Here is a 22,672-nt window from a genome sequence, read left to right as displayed (position 1 = left end):
CAGTCTGGTTCCATGCTGTATGGGCTGTATCAGTCTGGTCCCATGCTGTATGGGCTGTATCAGTCTGGTCCATGCTGTATGGGCTGTATCAGTCTGGTACCATGCTGTATCAGTCTGGTCCCATGCTGTATTAGTCTGGTCCCATACTGTATCAGTCTGGTTCCATCCCACCAAACTGATACAGGATGGGACCAGACTGATACAGCATGGGACCACACTGATACAGCATGGGACCAGACTGATACAGGAGGGGACCAGACTGATACAGCCCATAAAGCATGGAACCAGACTGATACAGCCCATACAGCATGGGACCAGACTGATACAACATGGAACCAGACTGATACAGCATGGAACCAGACTGATACAGCCCATAGAGCATGGGACCAGACTGATACAGCATGGAACCAGACTGATACAGACCATACGGAATGGTCCCATGCAGTCTGGTCCCATCCTGTATCAGTCTGGTTCCATGCTGTATCAGTCTGGTTCCATGCTGTATGGGCTGTATCAGTCTGGTTCCATGCTTTATGGGCTGTATCAGTCTGGTCCCCTCCTGTATCAGTCTGGTCCCCTCCTGTATCAGTCTGGTCCCATGCTGTATCAGTCTGGTCCCATCCTGTATCAGTTTGGTGGGATGGAACCAGACTGATACAGTATGGGACCAGACTGAGACAGCATGGGACCAGACTGATACAGCATGGAACCAGACTGATACAGCATGGAACCAGACTGATACAGACCATACGGAATGTATCAGTCTGGTTCCATTCTGTATAATCTGTATCAGTCTGGTCCCATGCTGTATCAGTCTGGTCCCATGCTGTATCAGTCTGGTCCCATGCTGTATCAGTCTGGTCCCATGCTGTATGGTCTGTATCAGTCTGGTCCCATGCTGTATGGGCTGTATCAGTCTGGTCCCATGCTGTATCAGTCTGGTCCCATGCTGTATGGGCTGTATCAGTCTGGTCCCATGCTGTATGGGCTGTATCAGTCTGGTCCCATGCTGTATGGGCTGTACACAAGTCTTCTATTGCTCTGCTGCTACGTCTTCTATTCCTTAGAATAGAAGCACCAAATACAAAAGGTGTTGACCTTACCGTGAAATGCTTACTTACAAGCCCTTAACCAACAATGCAGTTCAAGAAATAGAGTTAAGAAAATATTTAACAAATAAACTAAAGTAAAAAAAAGAAGAAACACAATAAAATAACAATAGCGAGGCTATATACAGGGGGTACCGGTACAGAGTCAATGTGGAGGCTATATACAGGGGGTACCGGTACAGAGTCAATGTGGAGGCTATATACAGGGGGTACCGGTACAGAGTCAATGTGGAGGCTATATACAGGGGGTACCGGTACAGAGTCAATGTGGAGGCTATATACAGGGGGTACCGGTACAGAGTCAATGTGGAGGCTATATACAGGAGGTACCTGTACAGAGTCAATGTGGAGGCTATATACAGGAGGTACCGGTACAGAGTCAATGTGGAGGCTATATACAGGGGGTACCGGTACAGAGTCAATGTGGAGGCTATATACAGGGGGTACCGGTACAGAGTCAATGTGGAGGCTATATACAGGGGGTACCGGTACAGAGTCAATGTGGAGGCTATATACAGGGGGTACCGGTACAGAGTCAATGTGGAGGCTATATACAGGAGGTACCGGTACAGAGTCAATGTGGAGGCTATATACAGGGGGTACCGGTACAGAGTCAATGTGGAGGCTATATACAGGGGGTACCGGTACAGAGTCAATGTGGAGACTATATGCAGGGGGTACCGGTACAGAGTCAATGTGGAGACTATATGCAGGGGGTACCGGTACAGAGTCAATGTGGAGGCTATATACAGGGGGTACCGGTACTGAGTCAATGTGGAGGCTATATACAGGGGGTACCGGTACTGAGTCAATGTGGAGGCTATATACAGGGGGTACCGGTACTGAGTCAATGTGGAGGCTATATACAGGGGGTACCGGTACTGAGTCAATGTGGAGGCTATATACAGGGGGTACCGGTACTGAGTCAATGTGGAGGCTATATACAGGGGGTACTGGTACTGAGTCAATGTGGAGGCTATATACAGGGGGTACTGGTACTGAGTCAATGTGGAGGCTATATACAGGGGGTACTGGTACTGAGTCAATGTGGAGGCTATATACAGGGGATACCGGTACTGAGTCAATGTGGAGGCTATATACAGGGGGTACCGGTACTGAGTCAATGTGGAGGCTATATACAGGGGGTACTGGTACTGAGTCAATGTGGAGGCTATATACAGGGGGTACTGGTACTGAGTCAATGTGGAGGCTATATACAGGGGGTACTGGTACTGAGTCAATGTGGAAGCTATATACAGGGGGTACGGGTACCGAGTCAATATGGAAGCTATATACAGGCGGTACGGGTACCGAGTCAATGTGGAAGCTATATACAGGGGGTACCGGTACTGAGTCAATGTGGAGGCTATATACAGGGGGTACTGGTACTGAGTCAATGTGGAGGCTATATACAGGGGGTACTGGTACTGAGTCAATGTGGAGGCTATATACAGGGGGTACTGGTACTGAGTCAATGTGGAAGCTATATACAGGGGGTACGGGTACCGAGTCAATATGGAAGCTATATACAGGCGGTACGGGTACCGAGTCAATGTGGAAGCTATATACAGGGGGTACCGGTACTGAGTCAATGTGGAGGCTATATACAGGGGGTACCGGTACCGAGTCAATGTGGAAGCTATATACAGGGGGTACGGGTACCGAGTCAATGTGGAAGCTATATACAGGGGGTACCGGTACTGAGTCAATGTGGAGGCTATATACAGGGGGTACCGGTACAGAGTCAATGTGGAAGCTATATACAGGGGGTACGGGTACCGAGTCAATGTGGAAGCTATATACAGGGGGTACGGGTACCGAGTCAATGTGGAAGCTATATACAGGGGGTACGGGTACCGAGTCAATGTGGAGGCTATATACAGGGGGTACCGGTACCGAGTCAATGTGCGGAGGTACAGGTTAGTCGAGGTAATTAGTACATGTAGGTAAGGGTAAAGTGACTATGCATAGATAATAAACAGAGAGTAGCACCAGTGTAAAAACAAAGGGGGGGAGGGGGTGTCAATGTAAATTGTCGGGGTGATTAGTTGTTCAGCAGTCTTTTGGCTTGGGGACAGAAGCTGTTAAGGAGACCTAGACTTGGTGCTCAGGCACAGCTTGCAGTGTGGTAGCAGAGAGAACCATCCATGACTTAGGTGACTGGAGTCTTTGACAATTTTTTGGGCCTTCCTCTGAAAACGCCTAGTATATAGGTCCTGGATGACAGAAAGCTTGGCCCCAGTGATGTACTGGGCCGCACGCACTACCCTCTGTAGCACCTTACGGTCGGATGACAAGCAGTTGCCATACCAGGCGGTGATGCAACCGGTTAGCATGCTCTCAATGGTGCAGCTGTATAACTTCTTGAGGATCTGGCGACCCATGCCAAATCTTTTCAGTTTCCTAAGGGGGAAAATGTGTTGTCATGCCCTCTTCACAACTGTCTTGGTGTGTTTGGACCATTATAGTTTGTTGGTGATGTGGACACCAAGGAACTTGAAACTCTCTACCTGCTCCACTACAGCCCCGTTGATGTGAATGGGGGTGTGTTCGTCCCTCCATTTCCTGTTGTCCACGATCAGATTTGTCTTGCTCACATTGAGGGAGAGGTTGTTGTCCTGGCAGCACACTGCCAGTTTGCAAGCCCTGTCGCATGTGACGAGCGTCAGAGCCGGTGTAGTAGGATTCAATCTTAGTCCTGTATTAACGCTTTGCCTGTTTGATAGTTCGGGATTTCTTATAAGCGTCCAGATTAGTGTCCCGCTCCTTGAAAGCGGCAGCTCTAGCCTTTAGCCTGGTGCGGATGTTGCCTGTCATCCATGACTTCTGGTTGGGATATGTACGTACGGTCACTGTGGGGACGAAGTCATCGATGCACTTATTGATGAAGCCGGTGACTGAGATGGTATACTCCTCAATGCCATTGGATGAATCCCAGAACATATTCATGTCTGTGCTAGCAAAACAGTCCTGTAGGGTAGCATCCGCATCATATGACCACTTCCTTATTGAGCGAGTCACTGGTACTCCCTGCTTTAGTTTTTGCTTGAAAGCGGGAATCAGGAGGATAGAATTATGGTCAGATTTGCCAAATGGAGGGTGAGGGAGAGCTTTGTATGCATCTCTGTGTGTGGAGTAAAGGTGGTCTAGAGGTTTTTTTAACTCTGGTTGCACATGTGACATGCTGGTAGAAATTAGGTCAAACGGATTTAAGTTTGCCTGCATTAAAGTCCCCGGCCACTAGGAGCACCGCATCTGGATGAGCATTTTCTTGTTTGCTTATGGCCTTAAACAGCTCGTTGAGTTGTTATCTTAGTGGCAGCATCGGTTTGTGGTGGTAAATAGACAGCTCAGAAAAATATAGATGAAAACTCTCTTGGTAGATAGTGTGGTCTACAGCTTATCATGAGGTACTCTACTTCAGGCGAGCAATACCTCGAGATTTCCTTAATATTAGACATTGCACACCAGCTGTTATTGACAAATAGACAGACACCCCCACCCCTCGCCTTACCAGACGTAGCTGTTCTGTCCTGCCGATGCACAGAAAACTCAGCCAACTGTATATTATCCATGTCGTCGTTCAGCCACGACTCGGTGAAACATAAGATATTACAGTTTTTAATGTCCCGTTGGTAGGATAGTCTCAAACTGAGATCATCCAGTTTATTCTCCAGTGATTGCACGTTGGCCAATAGAACGGATGGTAGAGGCGGGTAACCCAGTCGCCGACTAATTCTCACAAGGCACCTCAATCTCCGCCCCCTGTATTTCCATATTTTCTTCATGCGAATAACAGGGATGTTGGGCCTGGTCTCGGAGAACCAGTATATCCTTCGTGTCGGACTCATTAAAGAAAAAGTATTTGTCCAGTTCGAGGTGAGTAATCACTGCTCTGATATCCAGAATGTCTTTTCAGTCATAAAAGACGGTAGCAGCAACATTATGTACAGAATAAGTTACAAACAATGCAAAAAAAACACACAAAATAGCACAATTGGTTAGGAGCCCGTTAAACGGAAGCTATCCCCTCCGGCTCCATTATGAATGAACACATGATAATGAATGAACACAGGGTAATGATAATGAATGAACACAGGGTAATGATAATGAATGAACACAGGGTAATGATAATGAATGAACACAGGGTAATGATAATGAATGAACACAGGGTAATGATAATGAATGAACACAGGGTAATGATAATGAACGAACACATGGTAATGATAATGAATGAACACAGGGTAATGATAATGAATGAACACAGGGTAATGATAATGAATGAACACAGGGTAATGATAATGAATGAACACAGGGTAATGATAATGAATGAACACAGGGAAGAGTTGGCTAAACACACTGGACCACAGAAGATATGCTTTGAAAAAGAGGCTTATTTGATCTTGAGTAAAGTTAAACACCCCATACAGCTGAATGAATGAATCTTGACACCTCCTATTGCCATTGACAACAGTGAGTTGATAAGACAGCACCAACAGTTGTGGGACCGGCTTAGAGAGTTTTAGGGAATATTTACCCTGTCTGTCTGTAAGGAAGGTCAGTGTTGTCTAACAAAGCCTGTCAGACATCTTGGATTAAACAATGAGGACAGAGATAACATCAACACACACACGTCCACCCTCCCCCAAACTGCTGTTCAGTGAAAAGTAATTCTGTGGTCTATTGACCAGCCCCTCTGGGCCCCCTCCCTTTGTTAAAGACACAACACAAGAATTTGTCCCGATGTGTCGTTGAGTGATACTGGACTTCATCCTGGGAGATCACCTATGCGTTAGTTAATAAAAAGAAACCAATTTTGTTGTTATTAACTCAATGCACTACTGTTAAATGAGAACAGAGAGATTATTATTACAAATCCACTTCAGTTCCAATGTTCCCTAACGTTCCACCTCGGGGAAGCCTACCGTCTCTGTTTGACTAATTACAGATGCTGGGGTTGGAGGAGGACAGGTGCGGGTTTGGGTTTCAGGGCTCAACATATACGCTTGTCTGCTTGCCCGGGGGCAAGTGAAAAACATTGTTGTACAAGCAGATTATAGATTTAAGTTGTAAAACAAAAATCACAACATCAAACAGTTAGGCTACTTTAATCAGAATCAGATCAAAGTGTCCTCTGGATGCGATGTTTTGCTCACTGTCCTCCCAATCTCTGCAGAGCGCATCGGACTATCATTTCTGTCGGCCTGCATTGATCGGCACGAGGGGACTTTCAATCATCTAGTTGCTGGATGTGTTTTTGAGATCAAAGCAAGCCGTGTTTGCACATTTGTTGATTTATAGTTGCTAGGGAGTTATTTGCCTGTTTCTAGCAGATTTTAGGTCAGCATGGTGTGCATCACCTGGATGTGTGGCAGTGGGCCATTGAGAGAGAGAGAGAGAGAGAGAGACACACACACACACACACACACACACACACACACACACACACACACACACACACACACACACACACACACACACACACACACACACACACACACACACACACACACACACACACACACACACACCTCGAGATTTACTTAATATTAGACATTGCACACCAGCTGTTATTGACAAATAGGCATGTGAATAACAGGGATGTTGGGCCTGGTCTCGGAGAACCAGTATATCCTTCGTGTCGGACTCATTAAAGAAAAAGTATTTGTCCAGTTCGAGGTGAGTAATCACTGCTCTGATATCCAGAATGTCTTTTCAGTCATAAAAGACGGTAGCAGCAACATTATGTACAGAATAAGTTACAAACAATGCAAAAAAAACAATAATCTAATTGGGTGGCCAGCCCTCCTCCTGTAGAGACCAGGAGAGATACTGGGTGTGCAGGGTGGCCAGCCCTCCTCCTGTAGAGACCAGGAGAGATACTGGGTGTGCAGGGTGGCCAGCCCTCCTCCTGTAGAGACCAGGAGAGATACTGGGTGTGCAGGGTGGCCAGCCCTCCTCCTGTAGAGACCAGGAGAGATACTGGGTGTGCAGGGTGGCCAGCCCTCCTCCTGGAGAGACCAGGAGAGATACTGGGTTTGCAGGGTGGCCAGCCCTCCTCCTGTAGAGACCAGGAGAGATACTGGGTGTGCAGGGTGGCCAGCCCTCCTCCTGGAGAGACCAGGAGAGATACTGGGTGTGCAGGGTGGCCAGCCCTCCTCCTGTAGAGACCAGGAGAGATACTGGGTATGCAGGGTGGCCAGCCCTCCTCCTGGAAGGACCAGGAGAGATACTGGGTGTGCAGGGTGGCCAGCCCTCCTCCTGTAGAGACCAGGAGAGATACCGGGTGTGCAGGGTGGCCAGCCCTCCTCCTGGAGGGACCAGGAGAAATACTGGGTATGCAGGGTGGCCAGCCCTCCTCCTGTAGAGACCAGGAGAGATACTGGGTGTGCAGGGTGGCCAGCCCTTCTCCTGTAGAGACCAGGAGAGATACTGGGTGTGCAGGGTGGCCAGCCCTCCTCCTGGAGGGACCAGGAGAGATACTGGGTGTGCAGGGTGGCCAGCCCGTCTCCTGTAGAGACCAGGAGAGATACTGGGTATGCAGGGTGGCCAGCCCTCCTCCTGTAGAGACCAGGAGAGATACTGGGTGTGCAGGGTGGCCAGCCCTCCTCCTGGAGAGACCAGGAGAGATACTGGGTGTGCAGGGTGGCCAGCCTTCCTCCTGTAGAGACCAGGAGAGATACTGGGTATGCAGGGTGGCCAGCCCTCCTCCTGGAAGGACCAGGAGAGATACTGGGTGTGCAGGGTGGCCAGCCCTCCTCCTGTAGAGACCAGGAGAGATACCGGGTGTGCAGGGTGGCCAGCCCTCCTCCTGGAGGGACCAGGAGAGATACTGGGTGTGCAGGGTGGCCAGCCCTTCTCCTGTAGAGACCAGGAGAGATACTGGGTGTGCAGGGTGGCCAGCCCTCCTCCTGGAGGGACCAGGAGAGATACTGGGTGTGCAGGGTGGCCAGCCCTTCTCCTGTAGAGACCAGGAGAGATACTGGGTGTGCAGGGTGGCCAGCCCTCCTCCTGTAGAGACCAGGAGAGATACTGGGTGTGCAGGGTGGCCAGCCCTCCTCCTGTAGAGACCAGGAGAGATACTGGGTGTGCAGGGTGGCCAGCCCTCCTCCTGGAGGGACCAGGAGAGATGCTGGGTGTGCAGGGTGGCCAGCCCTCCTCCTAAATATTATGTCCTACATGTCTGAAGGACAGGTGGCTAAAAATGTTAGTGTCAAGCACTGGGTTTGTATCAGCCATCAGCCTGCCTGGTCTCCTGTTGAGCTCTGTGTCTCTGGGTCTAATTAGGTATAATACTACTCCTGTTGAGCTCTGTGTCTCTGGGTCTAATTAGGTATAATACTACTCCTGTTGAGCTCTGTGTCTCTGGGTCTAATTAGGTATAATACTACTCCTGTTGAGCTCTCTGTCTCTGGGTCTAATTAGGTATAATACTACTCCTGTTGAGCTCTCTGTCTCTGGGTCTAATTAGGTATAATACTACTCCTGTTGAGCTCTCTGTCTCTGGGTCTAATTAGGTATAATACTACTCCTGTTGAGCTCTGTGTCTCTGGGTCTAATTAGGTATAATACTACTCCTGTTGAGCTCTCTGTCTCTGGGTCTAATTAGGTATAATACTACTCCTGTTGAGCTCTGTGTCTCTGGGTCTAATTAGGTATAATACTACTCCTGTTGAGCTCTGTGTCTCTGGGTCTAATTAGGTATAATACTACTCCTGTTGAGCTCTCTGTCTCTGGGTCTAATTAGGTATAATACTACTCCTGTTGAGCTCTGTGTCTCTGGGTCTAATTAGGTATAATACTACTCCTGTTCAGACCACTCACCTAACCCAGTGTCCACTGTTTATCATACTGACTGGGAGAGAGACCATTCTCCTAGCCCAGTGTCCACTGTTTATCATACTGACTGGGAGAGACCACTCACCTAACCCAGTGTCCACTGTTTATCATACTGACTGGGAGAGAAACCATTCTCCTAGCCCAGTGTCCACTGTTTATCATACTGACTGGGAGAGAGACCATTCTCCTAGCCCAGTGTCCACTGTTTATCATACTGACTGGGAGAGAGACCATTCTCCTAGCCCAGTGTCCACTGTTTATCATACTGACTGGGAGAGCGACCATTCTCCTAGCCCAGTGTCCACTGTTTATCATACTGACTGGGAGAGAGACCATTCTCCTAGCCCAGTGTCCACTGTTTATCATACTGACTGGGAGAGAGACCATTATCCTAGCCCAGTGTCCACTGTTTATTATACTGACTGGGAGAGAGACCATTATCCTAGCCCAGTGTCCACTGTTTATGATTCTGACTGGGAGAGAGACCATTCTCCTAGCCCAGTGTCCACTGTTTATCATACTGACTGGGAGAGACCACTCACCTAGCCCAGTGTCCACTGTTTATCATACTGACTGGGAGAGCGACCATTCTCCTAGCCCAGTGTCCACTGTTTATCATACTGACTGGGAGAGACCACTCACCTAACCCAGTGTCCACTGTTTATCATACTGACTGGGAGAGAGACCATTCTCCTAGCCCAGTGTCCACTGTTTATCATACTGACTGGGAGAGAGACCATTCTCCTAGCCCAGTGTCCACTGTTTATCATACTGACTGGGAGAGAGACCATTCTCCGAGCCCAGTGTCCACTGTTTATCATACTGACTGGGAGAGAGACCATTCTCCTAGCCCAGCGTCCACTGTTTATCATACTGACTGGGAGAGAGACCATTCTCCTAGCCCAGTGTCCACTGTTTATTATACTGACTGGGAGAGAGACCATTCTCCTAGCCCAGTGTCCACTGTTTATCATTCTGACTGGGAGAGAGACCATTCTCCTAGCCCAGTGTCCACTGTTTATCATACTGACTGGGAGAGAGACCATTCTCCGAGCCCAGTGTCCACTGTTTATCATACTGACTGGGAGAGAGACCATTCTCCTAGCCCAGTGTCCACTGTTTATCATACTGACTGGGAGAGAGACCATTCTCCTAGCCCAGTGTCCACTGTTTATCATACTGACTGGGAGAGAGACCATTCTCCTAGCCCAGTGTCCACTGTTTATCATACTGACTGGGAGAGAAACCATTCTCCTAGCCCAGTGTCCACTGTTTATCATACTAACTGGGAGAGAGACCATTCTCCTAGCCCAGTGTCCACTGTTTATGATTCTGACTGGGAGAGAGACCATTCTCCTAGCCCAGTGTCCACTGTTTATCATACTGACTGGGAGAGACCACTCACCTAGCCCAGTGTCCACTGTTTATCATACTGACTGGGAGAGCGACCATTCTCCTCGCCCAGTGTCCACTGTTTATCATACTGACTGGGAGAGACCACTCACCTAACCCAGTGTCCACTGTTTATCATACTGACTGGGAGAGAGACCATTCTCCTAGCCCAGTGTCCACTGTTTATCATACTGACTGGGAGAGAGACCATTCTCCTAGCCCAGTGTCCACTGTTTATCATACTGACTGGGAGAGAGACCATTCTCCGAGCCCAGTGTCCACTGTTTATCATACTGACTGGGAGAGAGACCATTCTCCTAGCCCAGCGTCCACTGTTTATCATACTGACTGGGAGAGAGACCATTCTCCTAGCCCAGTGTCCACTGTTTATTATACTGACTGGGAGAGAGACCATTCTCCTAGCCCAGTGTCCACTGTTTATCATTCTGACTGGGAGAGAGACCATTCTCCTAGCCCAGTGTCCACTGTTTATCATACTGACTGGGAGAGAGACCATTCTCCGAGCCCAGTGTCCACTGTTTATCATACTGACTGGGAGAGAGACCATTCTCCTAGCCCAGTGTCCACTGTTTATCATACTGACTGGGAGAGAGACCATTCTCCTAGCCCAGTGTCCACTGTTTATCATACTGACTGGGAGAGAGACCATTCTCCGAGCCCAGTGTCCACTGTTTATCATACTGACTGGGAGAGAGACCATTCTCCTAGCCCAGCGTCCACTGTTTATCATACTGACTGGGAGAGGGACCATTCTCCTAGCCCAGTGTCCACTGTTTATCATACTGACTGGGAGAGAAACCATTCTCCTAGCCCAGTGTCCACTGTTTATCATACTGACTGGGAGAGAGACCATTCTCCTAGCCCAGTGTCCACTGTTTATCATACTGACTGGGAGAGAGACCATTCTCCTAGCCCAGTGTCCACTGTTTATCATACTGAGTGGGAGAGCGACCATTCTCCTAGCCCAGTGTCCACTGTTTATCATACTGACTGGGAGAGAGACCATTCTCCTAGCCCAGTGTCCACTGTTTATCATACTGACTGGGAGAGAGACCATTATCCTAGCCCAGTGTCCACTGTTTATCATACTGACTGGGAGAGAGACCATTCTCCTAGCCCAGTGTCCACTGTTTATCATTCTGACTGGGAGAGAGACCATTCTCCTAGCCCAGTGTCCACTGTTTATCATACTGACTGGGAGAGACCACTCACCTAGCCCAGTGTCCACTGTTTATCATACTGACTGGGAGAGCGACCATTCTCCTAGCCCAGTGTCCACTGTTTATCATACTGACTGGGAGAGACCACTCACCTAACCCAGTGTCCACTGTTTATCATACTGACTGGGAGAGAGACCATTCTCCTAGCCCAGTGTCCACTGTTTATCATACTGACTGGGAGAGAGACCATTCTCCTAGCCCAGTGTCCACTGTTTATCATACTGACTGGGAGAGAGACCATTCTCCGAGCCCAGTGTCCACTGTTTATCATACTGACTGGGAGAGAGACCATTCTCCTAGCCCAGCGTCCACTGTTTATCATACTGACTGGGAGAGAGACCATTCTCCTAGCCCAGTGTCCACTGTTTATTATACTGACTGGGAGAGAGACCATTCTCCTAGCCCAGTGTCCACTGTTTATCATACTGACTGGGAGAGAGACCATTCTCCTAGCCCAGTGTCCACTGTTTATCATACTGACTGGGAGAGAGACCATTCTCCGAGCCCAGTGTCCACTGTTTATCATACTGACTGGGAGAGAGACCATTCTCCTAGCCCAGTGTCCACTGTTTATCATACTGACTGGGAGAGAGACCATTCTCCTAGCCCAGTGTCCACTGTTTATCATACTGACTGGGAGAGAGACCATTCTCCTAGCCCAGTGTCCACTGTTTATCATACTGACTGGGAGAGAGACCATTCTCCTAGCCCAGTGTCCACTGTTTATCATACTGACTGGGAGAGAGACCATTCTCCTAGCCCAGCGTCCACTGTTTATCATACTGACTGGGAGAGAGACCATTCTCCTAGCCCAGTGTCCACTGTTTATCATACTGACTGGGAGAGAGACCATTCTCCTAGCCCAGTGTCCACTGTTTATCATACTGACTGGGAGAGAGACCATTCTCCTAGCCCAGTGTCCACTGTTTATCATACTGACTGGGAGAGAGACCATTCTCCGAGCCCAGTGTCCACTGTTTATCATACTGACTGGGAGAGAGACCATTCTCCTAGCCCAGTGTCCACTGTTTATCATACTGACTGGGAGAGAGACCATTCTCCTAGCCCAGTGTCCACTGTTTATCATACTGACTGGGAGAGAGACCATTCTCCTAGCCCAGTGTCCACTGTTTATCATACTGACTGGGAGAGAGACCATTCTCCTAGCCCAGTGTCCACTGTTTATCATACTGACTGGGAGAGAGACCATTCTCCTAGCCCAGCGTCCACTGTTTATCATACTGACTGGGAGAGAGACCATTCTCCTAGCCCAGTGTCCACTGTTTATCATACTGACTGGGAGAGAGACCATTCTCCTAGCCCAGTGTCCACTGTTTATCATACTGACTGGGAGAGAGACCATTCTCCTAGCCCAGTGTCCACTGTTTATCATACTGACTGGGAGAGAGACCATTCTCCGAGCCCAGTGTCCACTGTTTATCATACTGACTGGGAGAGAGACCATTCTCCTAGCCCAGTGTCCACTGTTTATCATACTGACTGGGAGAGAGACCATTCTCCTAGCCCAGTGTCCACTGTTTATCATACTGACTGGGAGAGAGACCATTCTCCTAGCCCAGTGTCCACTGTTTATCATACTGACTGGGAGAGAGACCATTCTCCTAGCCCAGTGTCCACTGTTTATCATACTGACTGGGAGAGAGACCATTCTCCTAGCCCAGTGTCCACTGTTTATCATACTGACTGGGAGAGAGACCATTCTCCTAGCCTAGTTTCCATATTAGGAAGGTGTTCTTAATATGTTGTACTCTCAGTGTATTTTGACACATTGGTTATGGTTACATTATAATGATTTCCTTTTGTCAATTGTTTGATACAAAGGTTATATTAGACTGATTTCCATTTCCAGAACTTCTAATACCCTTTAGTTAAAAGTGCAATTTCTCTGATCTTGATCGTGTTGTTTCCTGCTGGTGCTTCAGCATTAACAGTAATCTGCTAAGTCATCACTTCTAAATGCTAGGTCCATCCCCTAAATCTCCCTCCTCTGTTCTCTCTTTCTCTCTGTCTCTTTCTCCTTTTCTCTCTCTCCATCACTCTCTCTAACTCTCTCTCTTCGCCCCTCTCTCTCTCTCTATCTCTCTCTCTGTCTCCCTCCTTTTCTCTCTCTCCATCACTCTCTCTAACTCTCTCTCTTCACTACCCTCTCTATCTCTCTCTCTGTCTCTCTCCTTTTATCTCGCGCCCCTCCTCTCCCTCAATCTCTCTCTCTCTTTCTTCACCCCCCGCCCCTCTCTCTCTATCTTCCCCCGATCTCTTCTCTCTCCCTCTCCATCTCCCCCGATCTCCTCTCTCTCGCTCCCTCTCCATCTCCCTCCTCCCTCTCTCTCCCTCTCCATCTCCCCCTCCCCCCCTCTCTGTCTCCCTCTCCCCCCTCTCTCTCTCCCATTCCATCTCCCCTCTCCATCTCCCTCCTCTCTCTTTCTCCCTCTCCATCTCCCACTCTCCCCCCTCTCTGTCTCCCTCTCCCCCTCTCTCTCTCTCCCACTCCATCTCCCCCTCTCTCTCTCTCCCTCTCCCCCCGATCTCCCCCCTCTCCTCGTTTAACACATCCATACCCATCCTTCGGCAGTGTTCTGTGTGAAAGTGCTGCTGATTAAGCACAGTTAGTCTCTTCCTATTGATCGCTCAGGCCTGTAGGATTTAAATCATCCTAATTGGTCAATAATGTGAACTGCTGAAGCTCTGAGCTATTTTACTGCTGAGGGAACTGAACGTGGAGCCGTACGTGCGGCATGTGGAGAGAAGAAGAGGACGAGGAGATGAGAGGAGTGAAGAGGAGGGAAGAGAGGAGGAGAAGAGAAGATAAAAGGGGACAGGACAGGAGGAGAGAGGAAAGGTCCTGAAATCAAGCCCCAGCATGTTGGCTGACTGGCAAATAAGCTGGTTTATGCAAATTAAGTTTGACTAAACAAATGGAAAACAATTTACTCTTAAAGGCACTTACTCAAAATGGGTTAACTGACTAAATGGATCTGAAATGATTCAGCTTTGTCTGGATTTGTGGTTGACCACGATTCACCTGAATATGACGGTGAAGGAAAACGTCTCGGTTAAATTCACCTGAATATGACGGTGAAGGAAAACGTCTCGGTTAAATTCACCTGAATATGACGGTGAAGGAAAACGTCTCGGTTAAATTCACCTGAATATGACGGTGAAGGAAAACGTCTCGGTTAAATTCAACTGAATATGACGGTGAAGGAAAACGTCTCGGTTAAATTCACCTGAATATGACGGTGAAGGAAAACGTCTCGGTTAAATTCACCTGAATATGACGGTGAAGGAAAACGTCTCGGTTAAATTCACCTGAATATGAGGCTGAAGGAAAACGTCTGGTTTCAATAAAGAAGTCACAGACCATTTGGAATTTCTGATATTTTCCGTTTGTATTCGTAGTAGATTTCATAATGGGCAGAACCTCAGGGCAGAAAGATCCAGAGCCCAAATGTTTAAAAGATCAGATTCTGTAAAATATGTGTCTCATATGTAGCTGTCCTTAAGCTTTAGAGACAATGCTGAGGTGTGCAGCTTGAGCTGTGAGGGATCACTTATGGTTGTCACACACACACACACACACACACACACACACACACACACACACCCTACTACCTCCACAAGAATCCTCATAGTGCACTGCTTCACACAACAGCCTGGACATTGAGACTCCTGGAAAAGCTTGAATGGGAAATTGATGCATTGGAATGCTTATCTGAGTCTACATCCAAAATGGCACCCTCTTCCCTTTATAGTGCACTACATTTGACCAGAGCCCTATGGTGCACTATATAGGACAGGGTTCCTCAACACCTGGTTTTATTTGGCCAACCAGGTCTTTTTTATTTGTATTTTACATGTTCTATTGTTGGATATAAAATACTGCAAAATTCAGCTCCAAGTGATTTTAATTTTGGAGAAGTCCAAGTATTCCCACGCATAACAGAGACATGTAATCATATACAAATGTAAGCAAGGTTTGAAGTGATTATGTGTTAGTCAAACATGTCTGGGGTCACATTAGTTTGGGCTTCCTGCGGTCAATTTGCAGTCTACAAATTATTTGTAATTATGTTCTGGCCCCCATACCATCTGCTCATCTAGTTGATGATCCTGATATAGGGAATAGGATGGCATTTTGGACGCACACTAGGTCCCCACCCTGATTTCTCTCTCCAATCTCCAACAGACAAAGAGAAAAAGGAGCTGCGCGTTTCGAAGGGGGATAATAAAGTGGTGATACAGGACTTTGATGCCATGAAGGAGTACCACGTCAGGGTTCTAGCTGTGAGAGGGAACCAGCAGAGCAGAGCACTACAAGGGAAGTATGCAGGTATGTATCAGTCTGATTCTATGTAATTTTGTTCCACTCATAGAATGCAGGTATGTAACAGACTGGTTCTGTGTCCTTTTGTTCCACTCATAGTATGCAGGTATATAACAGACTGTGTCACGATTGTCGTAAGAACGGGACCAAGGTGCAGCGTGTGTAGAGTTCCACATCTTTATTCCAAAGTGAAACTTCAAGCAAAAACAAATAAACAAACAACTAAACGTGAATTCGTGGTGCACAGGCACCAACACAAAACAATATCCCACAAACACAGGTGGGAAAAATAGCTACTTAAATATGATCCCCAATTAGAGACAAAGATTACCAGCTGCCTCTAATTGGGAATCATACAAAACACCAACCTAGAAAATATAAACTAGAACACAACATAGAAATATTAACCTAGACTACCCCCTAGTCACTCCCTGACCTACTACACCATAGAGAAACAAGGGCTCTCTATGGTCAGGGCGTGACAGTATCCCCCCCAAAGGTGCGGACTCCGGCCGCAAAACCTGAAACCAAATGGGGGGGTTAGGGGGGGTAACTAGTGTCGGTGGCGGCTCCGGTGCGGGTTGTAGCCCCACCCCAGACCCCGGATCCGACCATGGCGCCGGGCTGAAAGTCATGCCTGGACTGGGCACCGGCGCAGAGGAGGGCTCCGGCCCTGGAGCTGGGTTGGACGCTGTGCCTGGACATCGGCGCAGAAGAAGGCTCCGGCCATGGAGCTGGACTGGACGCCGTGCCTGGAATGGCCACCGGCGCAGAGGAAGGCTCCTGCCTTGGAGCTGGACTGGACGCCGTGCTCGGACTGGGCATCGGCGCAGGGGAAGGCTCCGGCCATGGAGCTGGAGGTTCCGGACCGTTGACCGTAGCTGGAGGTTCCAGACCGTGGGCTGTCGCGGGAGGTTCTGGACAGTGGACCGTCGCGGGAGGTTCCGGACAGTGGACCGTCGCGGGAGGTTCCGGACAGTGGACCGTCGCGGGAGGTTCCGGACAGTGGACCGTCGCGGGAGGTTCCGGACAGTGGACCGTCGCGGGAGGTTCCGGACTGGGGACCGTCTCCGGAAGCTCTGGACTGTGAATGCACATTGGAGGCCGAGTGCGTGGAGCCGGTACAGGTGGCACCGGACTGGTGAGGCACACAGGAGGCCTGATGCGTGGAGCCGGCACAGGTGGTACTGGACTGGTGACACACTTCAGGGCGAGTGCGAGGAGCAGGCACAGGACGTACTGGACTGGGGACACGCACTTCAGGTCGAGGAGCAGGCACAGGACGTACCGGACTGGTGACACACTTCAGGCCGAGTGCGAGGAGCATGCACAGGACGTACCAGACTGGGGAGGCGCACTGGAGGCCTGATGCGTGGGGCCGGCACAGGTTGCACCAGACTGGTGACACGCTCTTCAGGGCGAGTGCGAGGAGCAGGCACAGGACGTACCGGACTGGGGACATGCACTTCTGGTCGAGGAGCAGGCACAAGACGTACCAGACTGGGGACACGCTCTTCAGGGCGAGTGCGAGGAGCAGGTACAGGATATACCGGACTGGGGACACGCACTTCAGGGCGAGTGCGAGGAGCAGGCACAGGACGTACCGGACTGGGGAGGCCCACTGGAGGCCTGATGCGTGGGTCCGGCACAGGTTGCACCGGACTGGTGACCGGATCCTCTGGTCGAATGTTGAGCATAACACACTTGCACAACATCTCTCTCATCTCTCCCCATGTGGTCTCTGGCTCTTCCCTCTGCTCATCCGCCTGCTCCATGTGCCCCCCCCCCCCAAAAAACAAAAATCTTGGGGTTTCTGTGGCCGTGGTCTGACGACATGCTCCTCCAGAGTTTGCCATTCGGGCTCTGACACTCTCCTCGGCTCGACCGGCCACCCCTTGTGCCCCCCCCCAAAAAAAGTATTGGAGTTGTCCTTGGGCTTTCTGTGGCCGCGAACCCCGGCATCGTCGCCTTCCTCCATCATTACCTTCTGTCTGCCGCCAAGGAAGGGTCTCGCATCCACCCATCACTTCTTCCCATGTCCAAAACCCCTTCACCTGGTGAACACGCTGCTTGGTCCTGGTTTGGTGGGATATTCTGTCACGGTTGTCATAAGAACGGGACCAAGGCGCAGCGTGTGTAGAGTTCCACGTCTTTATTCCAAAGTGAAACTTCAAGCAAAAACAAATAAACAAACAACTAAACGTGAATTCGTGGTGCACAGGCACAAACACAAAACAATATCCCACAAACACAGGTGGGAAAAATAGCTACTTAAATATGATCCCCAATTAGAGACAACGATTACCAGCTGCCTCTAATTGGGAATCATACAAAACACCAACCTAGAAAATATAAACTAGAACACAACATAGAAATATTAACCTAGACTACCCCCTAGTCACTCCCTGACCTACTACACCATAGAGAAACAAGGGCTCTCTGTGGTCAGGGCGTGACAGACTGGTTCTGTGTCCTTTTGTTCCACTTATAGTATGCCGGTATGTAACAGACTGGTTCTGTGTCCTTTTGTTCCACTTATAGTATGCCGGTATGTAACAGACTGATTCTGTGTCATTTTGTTCCACTTATAGTATGCCGGTATGTAACAGACTGATTCTGTGTCCTTTTGTTCCACTTATAGTATGCCGGTATGTAACAGACTGGTTCTGTGTCCTTTTGTTCCACTTATAGTATGCCGGTATGTAACAGACTGGTTCTGTGTCCTTTTGTTCCACTTATAGTATGCCGGTATGTAACAGACTGGTTCTGTGTCCTTTTGTTCCACTTATAGTATGCCGGTATGTAACAGACTGGTTCTGTGTCCTTTTGTTCCACTCATAGAATGCAGGTATGTAACAGACTGGTTCTGTGTCCTTTTGTTCCACTTATAGTATGCCGGTATGTAACATACTGGTTCTGTGTCCTTTTGTTCCACTTATAGTATGCCGGTATGTAACAGACTGATTCTGTGTCCTTTTGTTTCACTAATTTCTGAATAGTAAAATTACTTTAAATAGAAACCTCACATTCATAGCATTGCTTTTGAAGAAAGAGCGTTCTTATACAACAGTGAAAACACAAAAAATGAAAATACATATATTCTGGAATGAATAAGTAGCTTTTTATACAGTCAATAACATGTCAATGCCCTCCTCCCCAAATCCTGAGGTTCTATCTGAAACCTGACAGAGGCTCTACTAAAGTAGATTCCATTGAATGCTGTCTGGCTGGCCTGGCATCGTGACTTTCTGTGCTGTGATGGGGGAGGAGGAGTGGTTGTTGAAAGAGCAGAGAGCCTTCAGGTTTTTAATGGATCTCTTCACAGTAAGGTTTGGGTTTCTGCCCTATAGAGTGAATGAGGGTTTTAATGGATCTCTTCACTGTAAGGTTTGGGTCTCTGCCCTATAGAGTGAATGAGGGTTTTAATGGATCTCTTCACAGTAAGGTTTGGGTTTCTGCCCTATAGAGTGAATGAGGGTTTTAATGGATCTCTTCGCAGTAAGGTTTGGGTCTCTGCCCTATAGAGTGAATGAGGGTTTTAATGGATCTCTTCACTGTAAGGTTTGGGTCTCTGCCCTATAGAGTGAATGAGGGTTTTAATGGATCTCTTCACTGTAAGGTTTGGGTCTCTGCCCTATAGAGTGAATGAGGGTTTTAATGGATCTCTTCACTGTAAGGTTTGGGTCTCTGCCCTATAGAGTGAATGAGGGTTTTAATGGATCTCTTCACAGTAAGGTTTGGGTCTCTGCCCTATAGAGTGAATGAGGGTTTTCATGTATTTCTCTACTCTCTGTGCCTCAGCTGAAGACCTGGAGGGTGAGGGAGCAGAGGGTGAGAGCACATTGCCTCTGAGACTTGATGACACCGGAGGGACTGAGGAGATCAACGAGATATCTGGAGGTAAGACTGACTGGATGGATACCTGGTCTGACTGACTGGCTGTTTAGCTAGATGGCTGGTGGTCTGGCTGGTTGCCTGGTTTGGCTGGCTGTCACTAGACTGTTAATGTCACTGCGAGACAGTGGGTAAATGACTCAATATGATGCAGTCTCTCTCTCTCTCTCTCTCTCTCTCTCTCTCTCTCTCTCTCTCTCTCTCTCTCTCTCTCTCTCTCTCTCTCTCTCTCTCCCCAAGCTGGCTATGAATATCTGTCTGGTTGTTCGGTTGGCAGACGAAATGCTCCTTTTTATCACTGTGAAATATTTGACCCTCTTTTCCATTAAATGTGAGAATAGGACGGAATGCCTTTGCTTTGGTCTTTATGGGTTCTAGAATGTTGGCAGTGTTCTATTTAACTCTGATCTGTTTAGCATAATATGCAGGTTGGCTGGATGGACGGGGAGAGACCAGGGTTCTAATCTAGCCAAAAAGACACACAACAATTTCGATGTGGCAGGCAGACTCTTCAAATTGTACTGGTGATTATGTGTTATTATAATGATTGTTTTTAAAGTATTGAAAGTCATTTCTGCTGTTACTCAGATCATGGCGTATACAGAGAGGTCCATGTTATTATAGGGTACGAATGGAATGTGGGTTTGTGGTTTGAGGTCACTACTCAGTAAGGGGGCAAGTGATTTGGGGTGTTGTTTGAACGTCTGTGGTATTATCGTTGGAGGAATAACCGTCTGTATCCATCACTATGTTAAATGTTGAGTTATTTTCAGAAGCTAACGGCTGTACTGCTCAGTAAAGTTCTAGACCAGGGGTGTTACAACCTGAGTCTGGAGGGCAGGACAACTGTCTGTCCCAGGTCTAAATCAGTCCTTGATTAGAGGGGAAGAGTTTAACATCAGCAGTGGAACTGGCTTCAGGTCCAGATTTTCTGTTCTGTCCTGCCTTCAACAGGGAGTTGGACTGGCCTGTTGGCTGATGACTCTACCACTAGATCCCAACAGTGAGTTGGACTGGCCTGTTGGCTGATGACTCTACCACTAGATCCCAACAGTGAGTTGGACTGGCCTGTTGGCTGATGACTCTACCACTAGATCCCAACAGTGAGTTGGACTGGCCTGTTGGCTGATGACTCTACCACTAGATCCCAACAGTGAGTTGGACTGGCCTGTTGGCCGATGACTCTACCACTAGATCCCAACAGTGAGTTGGACTGGGCTGTTGGCTGATGACTCTACCACTAGATCCCAACAGTGAGTTGGACTGGACTGTTGGCTGATGACTCTACCACTAGATCCCAACAGTGAGTTGGACTGGGCTGCTGGCTGATATGCTCTACCACTAGATCCCAACAGGGAGTTGGACTGGCCTGTTGGCTGATATGCTCTACCACTAGATCCCAACAGTGAGTTGGACTGGCCTGTTGGCTGATGACTCTACCACTAGATCCCAACAGTGAGTTGGACTGGGCTGTTGGCTGATGACTCTACCACTAGATCCCAACAGTGAGTTGGACTGGGCTGTTGGCTGATGACTCTACCACTAGATCCCAACAGTGAGTTGGACTGGCCTGTTGGCTGATGACTCTACCACTAGATCCCAACAGTGAGTTGGACTGGCCTGTTGGCTGATGACTCTACCACTAGATCCCAACAGGGAGTTGGACTGGCCTGTTGGCCGATGACTCTACCACTAGATCCCAACAGTGAGTTGGACTGGGCTGTTGGCTGATGACTCTACCACTAGATCCCAACAGTGAGTTGGACTGGCCTGTTGGCTGATGACTCTACCACTAGATCCCAACAGTGAGTTGGACTGGGCTGTTGGCTGATGACTCTACCACTAGATCCCAACAGTGAGTTGGACTGGCCTGTTGGCTGATGACTCTACCACTAGATCCCAACAGTGAGTTGGACTGGCCTGTTGGCTGATGACTCTACCACTAGATCCCAACAGTGAGTTGGACTGGGCTGTTGGCTGATATGCTCTACCACTAGATCCCAACAGTGAGTTGGACTGGCCTGTTGGCCGATGACTCTACCACTAGATCCCAACAGTGAGTTGGACTGGCCTGTTGGCCGATGACTCTACCACTAGATCCCAACAGTGAGTTGGACTGGCCTGTTGGCCGATGACTCTACCACTAGATCCCAACAGTGAGTTGGACTGGCCTGTTGGCCGATGACTCTACCACTAGATCCCAACAGTGAGTTGGACTGGCCTGTTGGCCGATGACTCTACCACTAGATCCCAACAGTGAGTTGGACTGGCCTGTTGGCTGATATGCTCTACCACTAGATCCTATAAAAGGAACAGGGTACCATTTGGGACGGGGACATTCTCTTCCCTTTGACGTCTCCCCTGGGGCGGTGGCCAAACTGAATGCCTGATAGAAACGACATCAGAAGGACCTGAATCAATGGGGGAGAAAAGCCTCTAAAGGTGTGCTTGATTATTTTCCACCACGGCCGGTAGATATGCTTCTCAACTCTGCATCAAATAGGATCATTAGCTAAGGTTGATGGTGAGTTGTTTATGATGCATTCCTCTGTTCAAACTGAGATGGATATTATTAACGGAGAGCAGGTTTAGGTGTACATCTCTACAAGATATCAAATAGGACCCAGTCACCTTGACATGGCTCAGGACTTGTTCTTGTGTGTCTGTGAAGACAGACAGGAAGGAAGGATGATTATCTGAGAGGGTAGAGGGATGAGAGAGGGTAGAGGGATGAGAAAGGGTAGAGGGATGAAAGAGAGAAGAGAGAGGGTAGAGGGTAGAGGGATGAGAGAGGGTAGAGGGATGAGAGAGGGTAGAGGGATGAGAGAGGGTAGAGGGATGAGAAAGGGTAG

At 48.7% G+C, this 22,672-nt stretch overlaps 1 protein-coding gene across 3 annotated transcripts in view; it reads left to right on the top strand.

The window, feature by feature from the left end:
* The first annotated feature begins 15,773 nt into the window (after positions 1-15,773).
* LOC106597401 (collagen alpha-1(XIV) chain) overlaps positions 15,774-22,672 on the top strand; it is a 232,517-nt gene continuing 225,618 nt past the window's right edge. For 2 of the 3 annotated variants that reach the window (XM_082975951.1, XM_082975950.1), the window contains exons 1-2: positions 15,774-15,932; positions 19,728-19,826. In XM_082975951.1, coding sequence (XP_082832077.1) covers positions 15,857-15,932; positions 19,728-19,826 — 175 coding nt within the window. In that variant the 5' untranslated portion in view covers positions 15,774-15,856. The remainder of the gene's footprint in view (positions 15,933-19,727; positions 19,827-22,672) is intronic. The other variant, XM_082975949.1, reaches the window with a different exon arrangement.

The sequence above is a fragment of the Salmo salar genome, chromosome 05 (genome assembly GCF_965601325.2).
Source record: "Salmo salar chromosome 05, fSalSal1, whole genome shotgun sequence".
In the NCBI taxonomy this organism is placed as follows: domain Eukaryota; kingdom Metazoa; phylum Chordata; class Actinopteri; order Salmoniformes; family Salmonidae; genus Salmo; species Salmo salar.
The sequence above is the reverse complement of the archived record's forward strand: the minus strand, read 5'-3'. Positions and strand labels throughout refer to the sequence as shown.